At 40.7% G+C, this 21208-nt stretch overlaps 2 protein-coding genes across 4 annotated transcripts; one reads left to right on the plus strand and one right to left on the minus strand.

The window, feature by feature from the left end:
* Window positions 1-344: 344 nt before the first annotated feature.
* aptx (aprataxin) lies at window positions 345-11318 on the minus strand. Of its 3 annotated transcripts, none has more exons than XM_061679531.1 (7): window positions 11110-11318; window positions 10758-10804; window positions 10385-10651; window positions 9583-9642; window positions 9267-9493; window positions 9007-9110; window positions 345-1080 (listed from the first exon to the last, which is right to left on the minus strand). In XM_061679531.1, exons 1-7 carry the CDS (start codon window positions 11237-11239, stop codon window positions 902-904), a joined length of 1014 nt encoding a protein of 337 aa, XP_061535515.1. In that variant the 5' UTR covers window positions 11240-11318; the 3' UTR covers window positions 345-901. The 3 variants fall into 3 exon arrangements, with proteins under 3 accessions (XP_061535515.1, XP_061535514.1, XP_061535516.1); XM_061679530.1 differs by having other exon boundaries at window positions 10376-10651; XM_061679532.1 differs by lacking the exon at window positions 345-1080 and adding an exon at window positions 1166-1463 and having other exon boundaries at window positions 10376-10651.
* A 9-nt stretch (window positions 11319-11327) lies between these two features.
* Window positions 11328-21105, plus strand: dnaja1 (DnaJ heat shock protein family (Hsp40) member A1). Its single transcript, XM_061679528.1, has 9 exons — window positions 11328-11436; window positions 12106-12257; window positions 12364-12559; window positions 12677-12781; window positions 16037-16264; window positions 16354-16468; window positions 19565-19680; window positions 19765-19865; window positions 19959-21105. The coding sequence occupies exons 2-9, from the start codon at window positions 12126-12128 to the stop codon at window positions 20190-20192; spliced, it is 1227 nt and encodes a 408-aa protein (XP_061535512.1). The 5' UTR covers window positions 11328-11436; window positions 12106-12125; the 3' UTR covers window positions 20193-21105.
* The last annotated feature ends 103 nt before the right edge of the window (window positions 21106-21208 follow it).

The raw sequence follows: 21208 nt of genomic DNA on the forward strand, positions 1-21208 counted from the left end.
TATTTTTGTCAGATTCAAGTTATTTCTGTGACCACTGTGGGTTTTTCTTTCATTAACAAAGGGGCACGAAAAATTGATCCACGTTTGTACACATGTATATATATATATATATATATATATATATATATATATATACACACACACACACAGACCTGATCAAAAGACCAGTTGAATAATTGCAATAATTGACACTTTACACCGTTAGATCTTAAAAAGGGTCTCAATAGAGCTTCAAAATGAATAAATGGGAGTGAGACAAAATGGAATGATGAAGCAATTTATTACATAGAAGATGAAATAGGCTGTTCTTCAACTGATCAAAAGTTTAAGACCGTAGCCCAAAATCCCCCTAAAATGGAAAGAAAAGTTTCAAAAAAGGAATAAGTAATGATTAGCTCCACCATCCTTGTTGATCAATAAAAATAACAAAAAAATTGTTTCGGCATGTACTCGTACTGAACTCGCGGCTCAATTTGCTTGAATACTACTACTCGCGTCATTCAGCGAATGATTTGGTATGTTCTGTAATCTTTTGAAGAATGCAGTCATTTTGCATGGGGATAAGACAGACACGATGAAACAGAGTTTACGTAATCCTAAAAAACCAGAAGCCCGTGGCATAATCACAATTAACTGAATTTTACAAAACAATTAAAAAGCATTGAAATGTGTGAAAAAGAAGTACTGTATGTGAACTGTTGTGCCATCATCTTTGAATAAATATGTCCAGAATAAGAAGACTTATATTCCATCCATCCATTTTCTATACTGTTTATCCTCACTAGTCACTGGTGAGCTGGAGCCCATTCCAGTTGACTGTGGTAGAGAGGCGGGGTACACCCTGGACTGGACGCCAGGCAATCGCAGGGGTCTCATATTGAAGCTATGAACATATGAGGGACTATGTTGCATTTGAGGTCATACTCTCAGCTGGGAAATGGGACTTCAGGTGTTGTTTCAGTGCTGGTATGGTGGCAAGTTCTTTATGACACAAGTGGCAACGCAGAGGTAGCTTCAACAACTCGCTGGTGCCTTCTTTGACTGTTACCTTTCCATCAGTTTCAAGCATATGGATGACATCTGCGGAGAAATCACAAAAGAGTACCAAGTAACCAATTTTGTCAATTTATTAGGGCTAAAGGGCCGCATTCACTAACTGGGCGTACGCACAAATCTGTGCTTAAATTGTGCTAACACAAGTTTGACGCACAAATCGCTGATTCATCAATATGTTCATACAGTGCCATGAAAAAGTAAATTCTTACATTTTTGCATACGTTCCCCACTTTAATGTTTAAGATCATCAAATAGACAAATATAACCCATGTGAATACATACAAGACCACTGATAATCTCCCTCGATCTGGGGGTCCACGTACCGTCTCACCCCGTGGGGTCAAAATGATCACAAGAACGGTGAGCAAAAATCCCAGAACCACACCTAGTGAATGACCTGTAGAGAGCTGGGACCAAAGTCACAAAGGCTGCCATCACTAACACAGTACGCCGCCAGGGACTCAAATCCTGCAGTACCAGACGTGGCCCCCTGCTTAAAGCAAAGCAAATCTATTTATATAGCGCATTTCATACACAAGGTAACTCAATGTGCTTTACATGATTAAAAGCATTTAAAAACAAAGAAAAAAACAGCTTATAAACATTTAAAATAAAGGGAAAAAGTAATTAAAATAGCATACAGTGCAAGAAATATCCTTTCAAAGTGGAAATGCTCTAAAAAGCATGAGAGAAAAAAAAGTCTTTAACCTGGACTTGAAAAACATTCACACTTGGGGGTGACGACACTTCTGTTGGCAACTTATTCCATTTGTGGCAGCATAATAGCTAAATGCTGCTTCACCGTGTTTGCTTTGGACTCTGTGCTCCACTATTTAACCTGAGTCTGTCGATCTGAGCCCTACTGGGTTTATATTCCATGAGAGTTTCTTTCATGTATTCAGGACCTAAATAGTTTAGTGATTTGTAGACCAGTAGCCGAACTTTAAAATAGATTCTAAAGCTGACTGGAAGTCAGTGTAAAGACTTTAGAATATGCTCTGACCTTTTTATTCTGATCAGAACCCGAGCTGCAGCATTCTGAATGAGGTGCAGCTGTTTAAAGCTCTTTTTTCGGGAGTCCAATCAGAAGACCATTACAATAGTCAAGTATACTTGAGATAAAAGCATGGATGAGCTTTTCCTGGTCTGCTTGACACATGCAAGCCTTCACTCTAGATAGGTTCTTCAGATGGTAGAAGGCACTTTTAGTAATTGATTTCATATGACTGTTGAAAGTCAGGTCGGAATCTATCAGAACACCAAGGTTTCGGACTTGGTCTTTGGTTTTTAAAGAGAGTGACTCCAGGTATTTACTCACAGCAATCTTCTTTTATTGCCAAAAACTATCTCAGTTTTGTTGTGGTTTAATTGAAGAAAATTTTGGCTCATCCAGTTATTTATCTGTTTTAGACTGTGACACAACACGTCACTTGAACTGTAGTCATCTGGAGACACTGCGAGATATTACTGTGTGTCATCTGCATAGCTATGATAGTCAAAATTTAAGTTCTGAAGAATTTGACCCAAGGGTAGCATATACAGGCTGAACAGGAGGGGTCCAAGAACTGACCCTTGAGGGACCCCATAGCACATTGACATTCGATGAGACTGACCATTTCCAATGGTTACAAAATAACTCATTTCCTCCAGGTAGGACGTCAACCATTTTAGAACTGTTCCATTTAGTCCTACCTACATTTCCAAGCTGTTCAGCAGAAAGATCTACCGTATCAAAAGCCGCACTGAGGTCCAACAAGACCAGAATTTACACCTTTCCCAAGTCAGTATTCAACCCTATATCATTTAGCACTTTAATAAGAGCAGATTCTGTACTGTGATGAGTTCGGAAACCTGATTGAAATTTGTCAAAAAGTCCCCTTAAGTTGAAGAAATTGCTGAGTTGATTAAAAATAACTTTCTCAACAATCTTAGCTATGAAAGGGAGATTTGAGATGGGTCTATAGCTAGCTAACATGGAAGCGTCCAGTGTTCTATTTTTTAGCAGAGGCTTAATGGAAGCGTCTTTAAAGGTCAGATGACAAAGATGTTGTGGGGTCAGTTAAAATTCATCTTTGCATTATTTATGTTTTATGTAATACAACCCCAATTCCAATGAAGTTGGGACACTATGGCTGCAACACGTCCCAAAAAAGCTGGGACAGGTGGCAAAAAAGAGGAGTTGAGGAATGCTCATCGAACACCTGTTTGGAACATCCCACAGGTGAACAGAACAGGCTAATTGGGAACAGGTGGGTGCCATGATTGGGTATAAAAGGAGCTTCCCTGAATTGCTCAGTCATTTACAAGCAAAGATGGGACGAGGTTCACCTCTTTGTGAACAAGTGCGTGAGAAAATAGTCCAACAGTTTAAGGACAATGTTCCTCAACGTACAATTGAGAGGAATTTAGGGATTTCATCATCTACTATCCATATCATCATCAAAAGGTTCAGAGAAATTATACACACAGTGGCCCTGGATGTTCTCTAGCAGCAATCCGAGGTACTGAAGTGAGATTTCATTGATCTCTTAACAAAACTGCAATGTTTGGATGCTGAGTTTGTGGACCTCTCCCACTTGTACGATTTGGAGATGAACGTGTCTCTAGGCTCAGTCAATTAAACGTGTGTGTTCTGCACTATCCGTGAGTTTCATTGACAATTTCAGCGTACGTCATTCAGCGGCCCGAAAAGAAAACCTTGTTGACACGGCTGGAGGACAAAAAGATGCAGTTGTTCCCATGACGTAGGTCCAAGAGATAAGGCAACACGAGGCGCAGACGGATTCATCAACTTCATCCAAACAATCGGAGGAGCGAATGACAAATGAGATGAGCCAGCACGTTGAATTTCCCACACCCCTCCCTCTGCCCCATTGGAGCAAAGCCCAACGCAAAACTCACTCTCTACCCACCTAAATTCTCTGTTAGGTGTGATGGACAGGATGAAGACTATTGTCAATATTGGAATCCAAAGTACACCACACCAAGAAGTGTTCCTGAGCCCATGTGGTGATATCCTTTCCACATTGATGTCCGTTTTTGATGCAGTGCCGCCTGAGGGATCAAAGGTCACGGGCATTCAATGTTGGTTTTCGGTCAGATTTCCCAGTTGGGTGCTGATTAGTGATCTTTAAAAAGATTTTTAGAAATATCAGACACCATTTCATTGGTAAAACCCAGTACTTTGTTGTTCTTCTCACTGCAAAAATGTTTCACAATCATTGTCAGCTCCATCACCAACTATTAATGATTGAGGTGACATTTTTTTCTTGTATGATTCAGTTTCATACTTTTCAGTGGTGGTGGTGGATGAGCATTCTTGGCCAGGGTCTTGTAAAAGTGGCTCAAATCTATTTCTAAGTCTGAAGTCAATGTTTTGCATTGACTTGCATCATATTTTTCTTGCCCTTCGCTGCAGCGACCGTCCACGGCCGCTCACTCTGGGTTGAAGCAGCCCGCAACGCAGGCCAGCCGGATTCCTCTGTAATCTGCTGGTGTTGTGTCCTCCCTTTTAGATGTTGTCCCCTATCTTTGGGCTTTGTTCCCAATAAAATCCAGGGAGAACTGCTGGATGGTCCATTACCGTTTCCACAGTCCACATCCATCCTCTTTGTTGAGCTAAGTGGCACAACAAGTATTAGCACACTTCTGCTCACCATTTTGAGACATTGGTAGAGTGGTTTCATTCCCCAACTGTCCATTTACATCCACATACACTTCAAGATGGTGGATTTTGTTTCCAGGGTGACATCCTCTGCAGCAGTCAGTGATACTCCTCAGTGGAAAAGGGACGCATCTTGATTGCTGGTCCGACCGAGCAAAAAAAGTGTCTGCACTGTATGAGTCGGCTTAAGCCAGTACATGTCAAGGTCCGTCTGACGTTTGCTCGAGAGAATTTGGATGATCCACAAGAGGATTGGGGGAATGTCATATGGTCAAATGAAACCAAAATAGAACTTTTTGGTAAAAACTCAACTTGTCGTGTTTGGAGGAGAAAGCATGGTGAGTTGCATCCAAAGAACACCATACCTACCAGGACGACTGATCCATGCAAAGGAAAGAATGAATGGGGCCATGTATCGTGATATTTAGTCTCCAGATCTCAACCCCATAAAAAATCTCTGGAGGGATTTGAAAGTCTGTGTTGCCCAGTGACAGCCCCAAAACATCAATGCTCTAGAGATCTGCATGGAGGAATGAGACAAAATACCAGTAACAGTGTGTGAAAACCTTGAAGACTTACAGAAAACATTGGACCTCTGTCATTGCCAACAAAGGGTATATAACAAAGTATTGAGATGAACTTTTGTTATTGACCAAATACTTATTTTCCACCATAATTTTCTAATAAATTCTTTAAAAATCAGACGTGATTTTCTGGATTTTTTCCCCCCTCATTTCGTCTCTCATAGGTGAGGTATACCTATGATGAAAATTACAGGCCTCGCTCATCTTTTTAAGTGGGAGAACTTGCACAATTGGACTGACTAAATACTTTTTTGCCCCACTGTACCTCCACAGAGGTGTGAAAGACTCATTGCCAGTTATAGAAAACACTTGGTTTCAGTTGTTGCTGCTGAGAATGGCCCAACCAGTTATTACGTTTCGGGGGCCATTACTCTTTCCACACAGGGATAGGTAACTTTGAGTAGGTTTTTTTCCCCCCTCAATAAATCAAATCATTTAAAAGCATTTGAAGTTCACTGGGGTTATATTTTTCTGATATTTACATTTGTTTGACGATCTTAAACATTAAAGTGGGGAATTTATGCAAAAATGTAAGATATGGAATTTGATTGGATATTATATGGAATGTATTTTGTTTCGTAATATAAGAATAGATAAAATAAAATATTTTGTTAATCTAGTCAGCCGAGCTGCGATGAATGCAAAGTTATCAATGTCCTTTCACCATCGTTCCTGTCTTACTGTGTGTTGCATGTTTTTGTTTGCACATTAAGACAAAAGTCCTGTTTTTTTTTTAATTACTCATTTAAAAGACGACTCAAGCAACATGTTTTTCCTCATGTTTATGCGATTGTAGGATGAAAGCTTCAGCTGGCTACTCGTGTGGACTGAATCGGTGGCAACAATAGGAAATGAAATATCAGTATTTTAAGGGGGAAAGCCCGTCAGCAACATATTGAGAAAAAACAGAAAAAGAACGATGAGTTAGCTCATTTTTGGAATGGTGAACGTAGTTCTAAATTTTGAATTTTTAACTGAACTAGATCATTATTGGAACAGTGAACTGAACTTTGAATTAGTTTGCGTAGAAAATGAACTTTCCAAACATTCTTTGTATGTCCTGCATGCATGAATGTGTGTATCCACCCCTGTCTGTGTATTGGCAGTTGTCGTACAACGAGCAGATTGTGCGAGCTCATGCTTTGATCGCGCAACTGGACGGTGGACAGACATGTATAAATGACAGTGAGGCGGATGGAGGATGAAGATCTGAGAGAGCGCGAGGATATGGCAACATGAAGGAGGTCAGAAGATATGGCAGAACGAGCTTATTGATGCCCTTGAATGTGCAGATCAGTATTTGGCTGAGGTACTGAAGTGCGTCAGACGGATGTCCTTTTACTGTATGGGGATAAAGGGGTGCAGCTTTGGCAGATTGAGCGCCACGGGCATGAGCAGTAATTTAGAATACATTTTGATTCACTAACATACACATGATGATGCAAAGAAAACTGGCCGGTGCGCATGTGTCATGAATCCGATCAACTTGTGCATAGAATAAGAAAGTTTTTTACGCATTTATTAGTGAATGAGGCCCAAAGAAACAAAACAAAACGGGTAAAACATTCCTGCAGTGAAACATATCTGAACTTATTCCCAGGACTATATACAGACATGCAAACACCCAAGGCATGAAAAAGGTGACAAAAAAAAAAAAAAAAACATTGTAGGGGGAACTCTGGAGGGGATCCCAGGCAGATATTTTTTTTGTATTATTTTAACATAAATTAAGCAATCTGGAAGACTGAAAAATACAACAGGGCAAAATAAATATGCAGAAAAACATTTATTTACACCCCTCAAGTACATGTTGATGTACAAATTTAAGATTAAAATTAAATTTGCCCAATTTCTCTGCTTATTTTGTTCTGGCCTCCAACTTGAGCCAGGCGCATTTCCACCTGCACCCGGTGCCTGCTTCAAGCTGTGCCACATGAATAGCATCCTCCTCTTTAAGCACTCTCATTCTGGAAAAGAATTGACTAAAATCGTTGTCTGTTTCACTTCCTTTTTCCACTGTTACCAACTTCAAAGGCTTATCCCAAATGCATCCTCCAGGAAAATATTACGTACAATAGTTTTCTGTTTTTATTGGCCATTTCTGAATTTGAAGTTAGTTCATTCTGTGTTGTGACATAATCCCTAACATTGCTCCGTTGCTTATTAAATTTAATATCAGCGTCTGTAAACTAATTAGATAATTAATTGCAGGGGCATTTCCTAATTAATACAAGATGCACTAGCGGATCAACTCTTCTCGCCGATGTGCTTCGCAGTTCCGCTGGGACTGCAACCAGGGCCACGACCCTCAGCACCTTCACGCGAAAATATAAAAGACCAGTGCAACAAATACGACACTGGCTGATTTGATGAGCAAAAATGTTGCTCAAACGTAAGAGTAGCAATAGAGGATGTCCGCTCCAGAGTAGAGTAGCCAAACATATTCAAGTAAGAGTACTGTTACTTGACAATAATGTGACTCACGTAAAAGTAAAAAGTAGTCCTCCCAAAAAATACTTGAGCAAGAGTAAAAAGTGAGTAGTGAAATAATTATTCAAGTACTGAGTAAATAGTGAATAGTGAGTTTCTCAAGTTTTAAGTGAGCTGAAATATCCACGTTTGGGCAGACAGTGCCAGACAAATACTACAACACATGAAAGCTGTTTTTTTTTGTCGTCTGAAATGTAAACAGTCGTGCACCGTTGCCTTCATGGTAACAACGTCCATCCCAACATGGCCGCAAATATGCACGCCAATTCGGCGGGCTGGCATAGCTAGCGTTAATACCTTTGCCCAATAGAAGCCCAATAGAAGACGCTGTGTGAGGTCATGTGACTTTCTTGTGTCGTTTGATTGGTGAACTAGTCTTTAACGTCACTAGCGCTTAAATTGGATTGGCGCAAACAGCGCCCAATGCAGAAGTCGAAGTTGTATTCTCGCAGACGTAATTGTTGCTATAAGACGTAATTGTTGATATCAGCAATATTTGATAAATAAAAGCAGTGAGCGACATTTAGATCATTGTAACGGAGTAAAAGTCCTGTTACTTCCTAACAGCAGAAGCGGCGGGAGTGTTTTTTCTGGTCTCGTCAACTGCTATGACTTATCCAAAGCAGGTTCCAAGTGCACAGGCAGAACCTCAGGCCGATGCGCTGGCATATTAGTCCGCCGCGGAGTAATATTCAGAAATGACGTGTGTGGATTGTGGACGTGTGGAATGGATCTAGTTGCCAGCGTTAGAGGAGTACGAAACAGCCTATGATGTTTCGTATGATGTCAGCGACAGCGGACCCCAACCCCCACCCCCCCCACCCACACACGAAAAAGTAATCGGATCTACACGATTCACATAAATTGCCTATTTTTAGTTCAAAATGGCGAACTTTCCCGAAAGGAGACTGATTTGCATGTATGTATATAGTAGGGAGGAAATAGTATGAAAATTGAATAGCACAATTATAGCAACCAAAATGATCACGGTTATCAGTATTATCAGAACATTGCTCAAAGATACACATACAAAAATCATGGCTACACCCAATGAAACAACAGCAAGTTTAATTTTGAACAAACTATTTCAAATCAGCATAACTATGCTTTTTTGCAACTTCGGCCCCACAAAATTGACAATTTTGGGTTGTGATCCCAGAGATGAGCCAAAACCCATTGTGGACTTGATAATAATAAAAATATTTATCTCACCTTGAGACTTGATAAAATAGTCTGTGGTGAACGAGTTCCAGTGCTTTTTGTTCTTCAAGCAAGGAGAATCAAAGTCTTGGCTGATGACGTGAAGGTGCACATGACTGGAGGAGAAAAACACAAATGTGTGTGTGTATAAATGACATGAATGTGTGCGCGTGCCAAGATCATAAGGGGGTATACTTAAATTGAAATGTTGAACTCAGAATCCCCGTGGATGCCCAATTTACTTAAAAAACCTCCCTATGAGCTTCGGTTACCTCATACTGGGGATGGCATGGTACCCAGTGCGAAAGTCCAAGGTGCTTGCTTGTGGGCACTGATGAACCATCTGGTCAGCTACATGCTGCATGTGCTTGAGCAGGCTGCAGTGCTCATCACGCAGGGCCTTCAGGCTGGGAATGGATATCCATGGAAGGACAAGCCAATGGTAACGTGCCTTAGGGTATTTGTCCTTGATTATGACTACTTTATCATCCTTATACACCTACAAGAAAAATTCAGAGAAAGTACAGTAATCACAAACATAACTGTGATATTTTTAGTCATAAAAGCAATGTTTTCTTTTAAAAGCACCTGCATATTGGGGTCTTGCATTGAAGCCTTCAGCCCTTGGCTCCAATGTCCAATACTTTCCTGCAAGAGATTACATTTTATTTTATGTTTCTGCCATACCTTACTGTAGTTCCTCAAATAGACTTTGTTCCCCAATTAATTGACGGTTGCAAAGTCTACTGGAATAAATAAACGTCACGTCCAGCTAAAAAACAAATCTTTTTTTCCTTTCCAGGGGAAAAAAGGTGCCTTGACTATGAGTCATAGCTCGATGTGTACGAGACATCCCTACCTACACAGCACCAGCACAGCTGACACTGAAATGTATACAGTGGAGCACATTGCAACTATTTCAACAGTGGCCTGAAAATAATTAGGGATTGTAAGAAACTTTAGATCTAATGTGGAGACAAGAATGCAACTCATTGGCGTGATGGAAACTTTAAGTACAGTACAGAATAATATATTTTAATATTTGATAACAAATATTTTACCTAATTTAAAACTTTAATAATTCTGTGTATGTTTTACTTCATTCAGTAAACACAAATAAAGCCCCCACTATCCCCATCTAGCTTCTTACCCTAATGTACGCCCGGAACTGTCCACTACATGAGAATCCATGGTATCTTATTATTATTATTGTCTGATTTATTGTGCGTAACTGATCATCAAGACGTCATCAGTAAATACGAGAGATGGTTGCATCATGCATTATAAAAAAACTGAATCACAATTATTTGTAATGAATTATTCAAAGTAAATCAGAAGAAAAGTTCATACGGCAATACATTTTCAGCTGTAAATTCCTTACTGTGATCACCTTTGACTCTCCTGCTCTGACAGAATCAGGCAATTGTTCTGTCTTTTTGGTTGCTTTTACACTGGGAGCCTCTGGAAGGCATTTATCCTTTGAAGACACATCACGCGGTCTCTTACAACTACTGGAGCCACTTTCTGGATCTTCTTTGAACTGTACAGTGTATGGGTACAGCTCACTGACGATGCAGAGCAACTGGCCAGGCTTCATTTTGACCTCCTTTCCCTGACCCACCACCACAGAGTCTATGGAGGTGGGGTTTCCACCAAGCTTTGGAGTAAAGATGGGAAACAAATTCAGTAATTAGTCCAAAAAAAAGTTTCTTGTAAATATCCCATGTGCAATATTAGTTGTACATTTTTGCGTTTTCGCTTACCTGTTTAACTTTGACAAAACCTTTGCGGCAGTCTGCTTTCAACTCAACTGATTATGAAGGGATAGTTTGGAATTAGTAACTTACATTACATCACATTTTAACTGAACTTGTGAAAATAAGATAGATTAAGTCATATGTTATTAAGTAGGCTTAATTCATACGGATAAAGGTCAAATATTTTTTCATTTATGCAAATCAGAATTGCAGGATTTAGGAATTCAAAAGTGACTCGTTTGAAACAAACTGCATGTAGCCTAACATTACTTCATACTTAAGTGCGGTGGGTGGGCGTTGCTACCTTTTCGCTTGCAAACAACACGCACAATTGAATCTATAGTGCAGTACTATTTACCTTGTTCCCTGGAGCATTTTTTGTCTTTAATAGTGGTTTCTGGCCCACGACCGAGAACAACTGGCTGAAGGTGAGGCAGCAGAATTGGTCTGTGCGTTGCTTCCTGACTGACAAGCATACAAATCGGCATTTTATCATTATGTCTGGAACAAAATATAAAGTATCCAATATCCAGGTTAGCAAACCAGCCCACGCTTGCTTTGTTGACTTCGAACGGCGCTTGATGATTACGTCACTGCGGTGATTTCCCCATGGCAGAGAAAATTCTGGAATTTGAAGTCTTCGCTTGACTTTCTTTTGCGGCATCAACGTGTTGCTTCCACTAAGGTTGGGACGTCTTGTTACAAACGTACGCGCTTTGTGAATGCTAGTGTGTGAATTCCGCTAATGGGTAAATGTTCGAATTATTACCGTCGTCTCTCAGCTAGCATGTTAGCATGAGCCATGCATTGATCGGGCTACGATGCTAACGTAAGCAGGGCCGGAGAAACGAAACCTCGTGAACAGTTTGCCAATGCTACGTGGTCACAAGTTATCACTGTTTTATATTTATAGCCACTTTTAAATGTTAGTTGACAAGTAAACGGTTTTGGCTTATGTTTGGGGTCTTTCACTTTTCCCAATAAATATGATTTTACAAGTGACAATTTGATTTAGGCGTATAGTCAAAACGACCTATGACAAATAGCTACCACATGGTGCGACAAAACCATTCAGATATTTTTTTGTGACACCGAACGTGCATTGCTGTATAGCGTTTGGGTTAGCACTGTGAAGTTGTTGCGTACAAATGTCAAGAATTCTTTTATTTGGGCACTCCCTTGAATAGTCTTTTTAAAGGTGAACTAGGTGTCAAGCCTTGTTCCCCCCATGTCCCCAAAAGACAATATATGTTTGGGGAGAGGGGGAAGCCTGGCGTCGTAGTTTGTAGTAGGTTTTAAAACATAAGAGGGAACTGTAATCATTCAATGTTTTTCTTATCGGTGCTTTTTCAAGGTTATCATCTCAAGGCAAACATGGTGAAGGAAACAGGCTTCTATGACACATTGGGTGTGAAACCAATTGCGACCCCCGATGAATTAAAAAGGGCTTACCGCAAACTCGCTTTGAAATATCATCCTGACAAGAATCCAACAGAAGGAGAGAAGGTAAGAAGTGGACAAATTGTGATGAAAATGAGTGTCTTGACACATTACAAAGTGATACATTAGCCATGTTGTTCCCATCTAAAAAGTATTTTGGGATTCTTTGTAGTTCAAACAAATCTCACAAGCATACGAGGTGTTGTCAGATGCCAAGAAAAGAGAGATTTATGACCGTGGAGGCGAAAAGGCCATAAAGGAAGGAGGACCTGGTGGTGGCAGTGGTGGAGGAGGAAGCTTTGCATCACCAATGGACATCTTTGACTTGTTCTTTGGAGGCGGGAGTCGGATGCACAGAGAGAGAAAAGGTTTAGATACACTAGATTGCCTGACTCAGAGTTGTATTATTTTTCTGAAATGTGATGTACTACTACTAAATATAGTATTAATTATATTGAATTTCTACATTCTTCCCCCCACTGCAGGGAAGAACATAGTGCACCAGATTTCAGTAACACTGGAAGATCTTTACAATGGAGCCACAAGAAAACTTTCTGTCCAGAAGAATAGTATTTGTGAGAGATGTGAAGGTATGTAGTAACGCACACATCGAGTGCCGTTTTTGACCATTAGTAGCCTATTTCCATCTAACAGCACAGTCAAGTCTACACAACATAGAAAGACTCGATAAATAATTGTCATCACATACCAGTGGTGTCTCCGAGCATCTTCACTTTAGTTACAATAATTTCAGTAGACCTCAACTATTCAGTCAGATTTTTTTGGGATAGCTTACAGTATTAAATAAGATTGGCTCTCTCTTTTGTCCTTTGCCTAATTGCATTTAATAGCCTAACAAAGTCTTGTGATATCATTTGTTATTAAACATTCAGATGAATTTAAACAATGTCAACGATCCATCCATTTTCTGAACAGCTTATCCTTACTCGGGTTGAGGGTGTGCGGGCGCTTATTGCGGCTGACTTTGGCCAGGAGGCGGGGTACGCCTTGAACTGGTCACCAGGCAGGCAATTTCAGTCATGTTTTACTTATCGATGTTATTGAAACAGATGTTATTTTTTTAAACGACAAATTTTTACAATATGCAAATTAATAGGCTATGCTACTGTATAACAGGGTAGGAAAATAAATAAAATGCACTGTATTGCCAAAAGTGTTCGGTCACCTGCCTTGACTCGGATACGAATTTAAGTGACATCACATTCGTAATCCATCAGGTTTAATATGACATCGGTCCACCCTCAGCGATTATGGCATCTTAAACTCTTCTGGAAAGGCTTACCGTAAGGTTTAGGAGTGTGTTTATGGGAATTTATGGCAATTTTTCCAGAAGCGCATTTGTGAGGCTACACACTGATGTTGGACGATAAGGCCTGGCTCTCAGTCTCTGCTCGAATTCTTCCAAAAGTGTTCTATAGGGTTGAGGTCAGGATTGTGCAGGCCGGTCAAGTTCATCCACATCAAACTCTCTCATCCATGTCTTTATGAACCTTGATTTGTGCACTGATTCACAGTCATGTTGGAACAGGAAGTGGCCATCTCCAAAATGTTCCCACAAAGTTGGAAACGTCCAAAATATTAGCCCCTGAGCTCCAGTTCAAGGAACTCTGAATGCTTCAGAATAGCAAGAATTTTTCGACAGTCATATAGTTTGAGGATTTCCCCTTCCTGTTCCAAGATGTCTGTGCACAAAGCAAGGTCCGTAAAGACATGGATGAGAGAATTTGGTATCGATGAACATGACTGGCCTGCACAGAGTCTTGCCCTCAACCTGATAGAACACCTTTGGGTTGATTTCAAGTGAACGTGAAAAATGGTGTACTGATGTCACAGAGCTCAGCACACACTGCAGCCTGGACTTGGAGTATTTCTTTAAAAATTTAAGTCATTCTACTCGCAGTGCGATTTTGCAACATTCATACTCACCGGTGTTTACATCCCCCCGCAGGCTAACACGAACGTTGCTGCAAACGCTGGCTGACCACGTAAACAAACTTGGTAAAAAGTACCCAGATTGACCCCTCATTATTATCAGGGACTTTAACAAAGCCAAACTCAACCATGAACTCCCTTGAATACGAGCAGCACGTTGACTGTCCCACCAGGGAAAACTGAAGACCACTGCTATACCATGCTGAAGAACTCATACCATGCTAAGATAATTGAAGTTCATAAATAAAGATGAGGAAAGTAACTTATTATATGCCTAGTACAATGACAAATTAGATTTGAGTGTTGTATGGGGCAGTCGTGCTATACCCTGTGAAGGAAGGATAGGACAGGACAAGGACAGGAGGGGAAGCATGCAAGACAAAGGTAGCGGACCCGGCTGTACAACTGAAGTGTGGTGGGCGTGCTTATGAAAATTCTAAACTTCTTTAAAAATAAACTACCAGTGAGGGGATAACCATGAAGTTCGCATAGTTATTATACAAGTTATTTTTCGCAGTGAGTGAATGGCCCCACACCAAGTAAATAAGTCCTAGAGGTGATTATCTGTGGGCGTATGCAAGTGAATTGACACTGCGAAATAACCTTCAGAATTGAACTGTAATTGCTGTGCCTGCACCGCGGGGGCTGAGGACCCCCACCCAACCCAGTCGAGAGGTGAGGTCGTGCCCAGGAGCCCACCCGAGAGTGGCCCACTGAACAGAAGTTTAAAAGTGCATTGACATTCCTTTATTAGTCCCACAATGAGGAAATTTGCATCGTTTTAACAGCAATCGTGGATACAGGAAATTGGAAAATAGCACGGAAAAGAAGACATTTGGCTGCAAATGTGTCTGCTGTTTCAAGGTTGATGCAATAAATCCATTAAAATAATACAAGTTGAAGCCATAATTTTTTAACCATTATGATTATAGAGTAACACTTATGTTGTGCAATTGAACGGTATGCAGAAATATTTGTGTCCTGTTTGTATCCCATTACATAATAACTCGTATACTGCAATAGCTGTCCCGCGGTAATGTTCCCTCTGCATTTGTAGGCATAAATGCAATTTGACTAATAATTGACATCGTAATTTCAATGTTTCGGTTTTCGGCTTGGATTCCTCATTTTCGGTTTCGGCCAAGAATTTTAATTTTGGTGCATCACTTGTAATAACAAATCCCAATCCACGCTAGGACAAAATGTCAAAGCAAAGGCCTTTTAAAAAATACTAAAGTTCATCAGTTAATTTGGATAGCGGTGTAGACTACGTTGTCACGAGGCACAAGAAGGCATTTACTTAAATCTTTTTATTTTGTTGCTTTAAATTTATGGCCTAGAAGGGTTTTCATACAAAGATATACTGTAATTATGACCTTTCCTTAGCATTTGAGATAGACTGCGCCGCCTTCCGATGTCTGTTACGTTGCTGTCGTAGGAACTAATGTTATCTTCCTGGTTGGAAGCCAATTCACAGGCCGGCAAAAGCATACCAAAGCACCAGGGGGCGGTCTACCCCCGTCGTAAAGCCACTTTTGTCAATCAGAAGGCTGATAAAAATTGTTTTTAGAAAAGGCTCTGCAAAACCAATCTTCTATTGACAGAAGGAATTTTAAGTTTTGATAGCCAGAGGAGTTACTACTACATGTTACACACTTTTCTGACAAAGGATTTTCCGACTGCATTTAAATCCCAGAGTTCTTTCCATGGCATTTACCAAAAAGTCACATTTCAGTGACCTAAAAAACATTTTAACAGTGGACAAAAGGCAATAGTATTTGGAAAAAAGATTAAACATTGACTTTTTGTGTGGAAAAGGTCTTTGTTACCGCAACCAACCACCATACCACAAAAAGTGACCTTTGACAGCTTGTTTAATATTCTGTCGGCAGGTCGTGGCAGTCGTAAAGGCGCAGCCCAGATGTGCATGTCATGCCACGGTACGGGCATGCAGGTGCGTGTACACCAACTAGTGCCAGGTATGGTCCAGCAGGTGTCCACAGTGTGTCACGGCTGTCAGGGCCAAGGACAGCGGATCAGTCAGAAGGACCGCTGCAAGGCGTGCGGGGGTCGGAAGATGTTGCGACAGAAGAAGATTCTGGAGGTCCACATTGACAAGGGTGAGAAAGAAGGAAGAGTCGATCAGAATGTTACGCTTAATTGATCGGGGAAGAACATCAATGCTAAAGCCAAACGTTACATTGCACAGGAATGAGAGATGGACAGAAGATAGTGTTCCATGGGGAGGGAGACCAAGAGCCAGGTCTTGAGCCAGGTGACATCATTATTGTCCTGGACCTGCAAGAACATCCACGTTTTACCAGGTAACATTTTCACCTTGTAATTGTAATTTATGTAGGATTTAGGGCAGGAGTTTATCACATGCTATTTCATGATATTGAATGATAATACGCTACATTTGGACAATTATATTCTTCCAACTTTCTGGTAACAGTTTGTGGAGGGACATTTTCTGTTCCCAGTGCATAAAGCAAGGTTCTCGTATTATAGGTGGAAGAACTTGCTCCTCAAATCACCTTTGGCTGAATTAAAGACATTGAAAGCCATTCACTCTGACTTCACAAATGCCTTGATGAATGGACAAAAGTTCCTGTAAGTTCTCCCACTTAAAAAGATGAGCGAGGCCTGTAATTTTCATCATAGGTATACCTCACCGATAAGAGACAAAATGAGAAGGAAAAAAATCCAGAAAATCACATTGTCTGATTTTTAAAGAATTTATTGGCATATTATAGTGGAAAATAAGTAATTAGTCAATAACAAAATGTCAATATCATCTCAATACTTTGTTGTATACCCTTTGTTGGCAATGACAGAGGTCAAACATTTTCTGTAAGTCTTCACAAGGTTTTCACACACTGTTGCTGGTATTTTGGCCCATGCAGATCTCCTCTAGAGCAGTGATGTTTTGGGGCTGTCGCTGGGCAACACAGACTTTCAACTTCCTCCAAAGATTTTCTATTGAGTTGAGATCTGGAGACCGGCTAGGCCACTCCAGGACCATGAAATGCTTCTTATGAAGCCACTCCTTTGTTGCCGGTGCGGTGTGTTTGGGATCATTGTCATGCTGAAGGACCCAGCCACGTTTCATCTTCAATGCCCTTGCTGATGGAAGAAGATTTTCACTCAAAATCTCACGATACATGGCCCCAAAGCATGATGTTTATGCATCCTTTACACGGATGCATAAAAACAGCCCCATAGCATGATGTTTCCACCCCCATGCTTCACAGTAGGTATGGTGTTCTTTGGATGCAACACAGCATTCTTTCTCCTCCAAACATGACAAGCTGAGTTTTTACCAAAAAGTTATATTTTGGTTTCATCTGACCATGTGACATTCTCCCAATCCTCTTCTGGATTATCCAAATGCTCTCTATCAAACTTCAGACGGGCCTGGACATGTACTGGCTTAAGATGGGGGACACGTCTGGCACTGCAGGATCTGAGTCACTGGTGGTGTAGTGTGTTACTGATGATAGCCTTTTGTTACTTTGGTCCCAGCTCTCTGCAGGCCATTCACTAGGTCCCCCCGTGTGGTTCTGGGATTTTTGCTCACCGTTCTTGTGATCATTTCGACCCACGAGGTGGGATCTTGCGTGGAGCCCAAGATCGAGGGAGATTATTAGTGGTCTCGTATGGCTTCCATTTTCTAATAATTGCTCCCATGGTTGATGTCTTCATACAAAGCTGCTTACCTACTGTAGATTCAGTCTTCCTAGCCTGGTGCAGATCTACAATTTGGTTTCTGGTGTCCTTTGACAGCTCTTTGGTCTTGGCCATAGTGGAGTTCGGAGTGTGACTGTTTGAGGTTCTGGACGGGTGTCTTTTATACTGATAACGAGTTCAAACAGGTTCCATTAATACAGGTAACGAGTGGAGGACAGAGGAGCCTCTTAAATAAGTTACAGGTCTGTGAGAGCCAGAAAACTCGTTTGTAGGTGTCATAATAATCCACCTTAATTTGCTAATAAATTCTTTAAAAATCAGGCAATGTGATTTCCTGTATTTTTTTGTTTTTCTTCCTTCCTCATTTTGTCTCTCATAGGTGAGGTATAACTGTGATTAAAATTACAGGCCTCTCTCATCTTTTTAAGTGGGAGAACTTGCGCAATTGGTTGGTGACTCAATACTTTTTGCCCCAGTGTGTGTGTGTGTGTGTGTGTGTGTGTTTAAAAACAAAAAAAAACCGCTCACGTGACATGGCAAACGATCGCAACGGATAGAAGTGTACCTGAGCTGTCTACCATATGGTTTGGAATTGTATTGTTATTTTATATTTCCCTCTCCCCGCTACTGAGGGGGAGTTGGGTCACTTGGGTTTTTCCTCGCTGCGGGCTGGGCAAACAGGCTTACCGGCTTGCCACGAGCCTCGCAATCCATCTGTAAAGAGAAGCCTGGGCAGCCCACAGTGGCCAGCCAGGTCGCCGCTCAGCGCCAAAATGAAGCCTATAACCGCGAGGAATGTTTGAAGTGTAGTGCCGCTCGCGGGCTTCTTAATCAAAGCACAAGCAATTGATCTGCTATGATGTCACAGTTTGTGGGCTGGCCGTAGCTGGCTAAGCACAGTGGCGTGGTCCAAGGCAAATCTAGTCGAATTGGGCCTTTGACATCCACATGAACTCAAGTATTGTACTTCAGTTCAGTTTTGACAAAGGGTGAATACTGTATGTCATTTAGGCCAAATTTGTCCTGCTTTTTAAATCTGTCACAATTATCTGACAGCTCAAGTTACTGTACATAACCGTTTTCATGTCCTCCCCATGTCCAGTAATATTTACCTCCTAAAATTTTCAATATCAATGTTGTCAACTAAAAAGTGTGAATTTGAGAAAAATCTGAAATTTCTCCTATTTCCTGATCTCAATAGTCTTTTTTGTGTAAAAGTATAAATAACCAGGTCATTTTTTTTCATCAGCTGCTTATGTGTACATAGTAGTTATTTATATAATAAATTGGTTATCCATTCCTAAACCTATTATCTGTATGCAGTAATCCCCTCAGTCCACCTGCGCAATAAATGCAATTCATGAAATACAAATACCCTATTTAAATAGCCCCTAGGCATGTTTTTGCTGCATTTACGGCACTTAAATTTTTATGAAAGGCCTATAAACACACCTAAAAGAATACAAACACATTTATACACACATTGAGAGAGAGCAAGAGCAATGGATAACACAAGTATTATTTGTTCTATTATTATTATTATTTGCTAACTACTTCTTAACGTCAGGGACTATCTGTGTCACACTGCTACCATGTTAGGCTAACACGGGCATACCAGAGGGGGCAGCACCTTCTTGTATTAATATGTGCAGCTTATAAATCAATGAATGTGGGGGGGGGGGTAATATCTCCAATTTTACTTTAATTGTGATTTGGAAATGCACTTCCAGAAAAGGAGACGATTTGACCATGTCGATGGAGTTGCAGCTGGTAGAAGCTTTGTGTGGTTTCCAGAAGCCTGTTCAGACACTTGACAACCGAACCCTCCTTGTCACCTCCCATCCAGGTCGGAACCAGACTGTCTGAACTTCTTCTTGGAAAGGTCTTGACAAAACTCAAGTAATTCATGTAATACTGTGTATTCCTACAGGGGAACTGATCAAACCCGGCGACACAAAATGTGTCTGCAATGAGGGGATGCCAATGCATCGCCGGCCATTTGAGAAAGGCAGACTCATTATTCACTTTTCTGTAAGAGAGCCAAGTTTACACATGCATGCAACCAATGGCATACAATATATTGCAACCTTGACTAAATGTGGAATCAAAACTCCGTTCCTCTAGGTGGTGTTCCCAAAAGCCAACTTCCTTCCAAAGAACAAACTGAAGGAGTTGGAGAGCTACCTTCCGGTGAAGGTGGACACGGAGCAACCGGAGAGCATGGACGATGACCTTTACATCTACGCCGACCTTGAGGACTGTGACCTCGAGAACAGGAAACGACACAGGCATCAGCACTACTACATGGACGAGGATGACTATGCCAGCACCGGAGGTGTTCAGTGCCAGACGTCTTAAACAACAACCTTGCATTCCAAAACCTTCATCTTCTAAAATTAAGCGCCTTTTTTTTTTTTTTTTTTAAATCTATCTCATGCACTTTTTTTTTTCTTGTTACTTTTCTCAATTGTCGAGCTTGAACCACCAAACTGTGTTCGTGATCATTTTTGGATGGCGATCTGAAGGACTTAGTAGTAGTCTGCTGCAATGATAATGTGACAAAAGGAGAGTGCGAAATAAGTCTGTGTCCCGGAACATTCAGCTATAAAGCCAATATAGAATAACCTTTTATAGTGTTACTAATCACTTGCTGTTGTAGACATCTTGTTAATGACCTGTTCAATCCAGTGTGTGTGTGTGTTAAGATGGAGTGTGCATACTGACTTGATTTGATTACAGTTATGCTATTTTACCCTTTTAAAAGGGCTATTTCCTAAACAGTTCTTAATCTTGAAAATGTGACTGACAAAAGTTAAGCAATTAAACATTGCTTGAATCTAATTTATCAGCTGGAGTTTTGATACCGAACTGCGGTGTCAAATGCTAGCTACCTGCCATGTCAATTGTGATTTATTTTTTGTCTTTTGTGACTTTGTCAAGAAAGGGGCTGATTTTACTGTGTGGAAGGGGGCAAACCATCTTCTCATGAGCCAAACTGTCTGCTGTTCCAGTAGAGTCTAAGGTTTAGAGTCAAACATTTAGGCACCTTTTTTGTTTTTTTAACTTAATCCCCCCGAAGCATTATCATGTTATATACTTTAGAGAATGACATTTGGAAATTTAAGTGGCAATTTGTAACAGAAAGAGCTTACCTGCAAGTTATTGATTTTGTCTTATTGTCATGTAACTGGTTGTTGTTGACTGTAAATGCCACGTTGGTAAGCAGAGCTGCAGGTGCGCACCTCTTACCTCAATAAATGATTGTCTTAAAGAGCATTGTGATTCTTTTAATGATAAAGTTCCTTGTGCACGATATTGAACAAAACGGATGTTTTGTTGCACTTCTGTTTAGATGCAAAGAAGTATTTTTAATG

This window comes from Phycodurus eques, chromosome 6 (genome assembly GCF_024500275.1).
Source record: "Phycodurus eques isolate BA_2022a chromosome 6, UOR_Pequ_1.1, whole genome shotgun sequence".
NCBI classification, from domain to species: domain Eukaryota; kingdom Metazoa; phylum Chordata; class Actinopteri; order Syngnathiformes; family Syngnathidae; genus Phycodurus; species Phycodurus eques.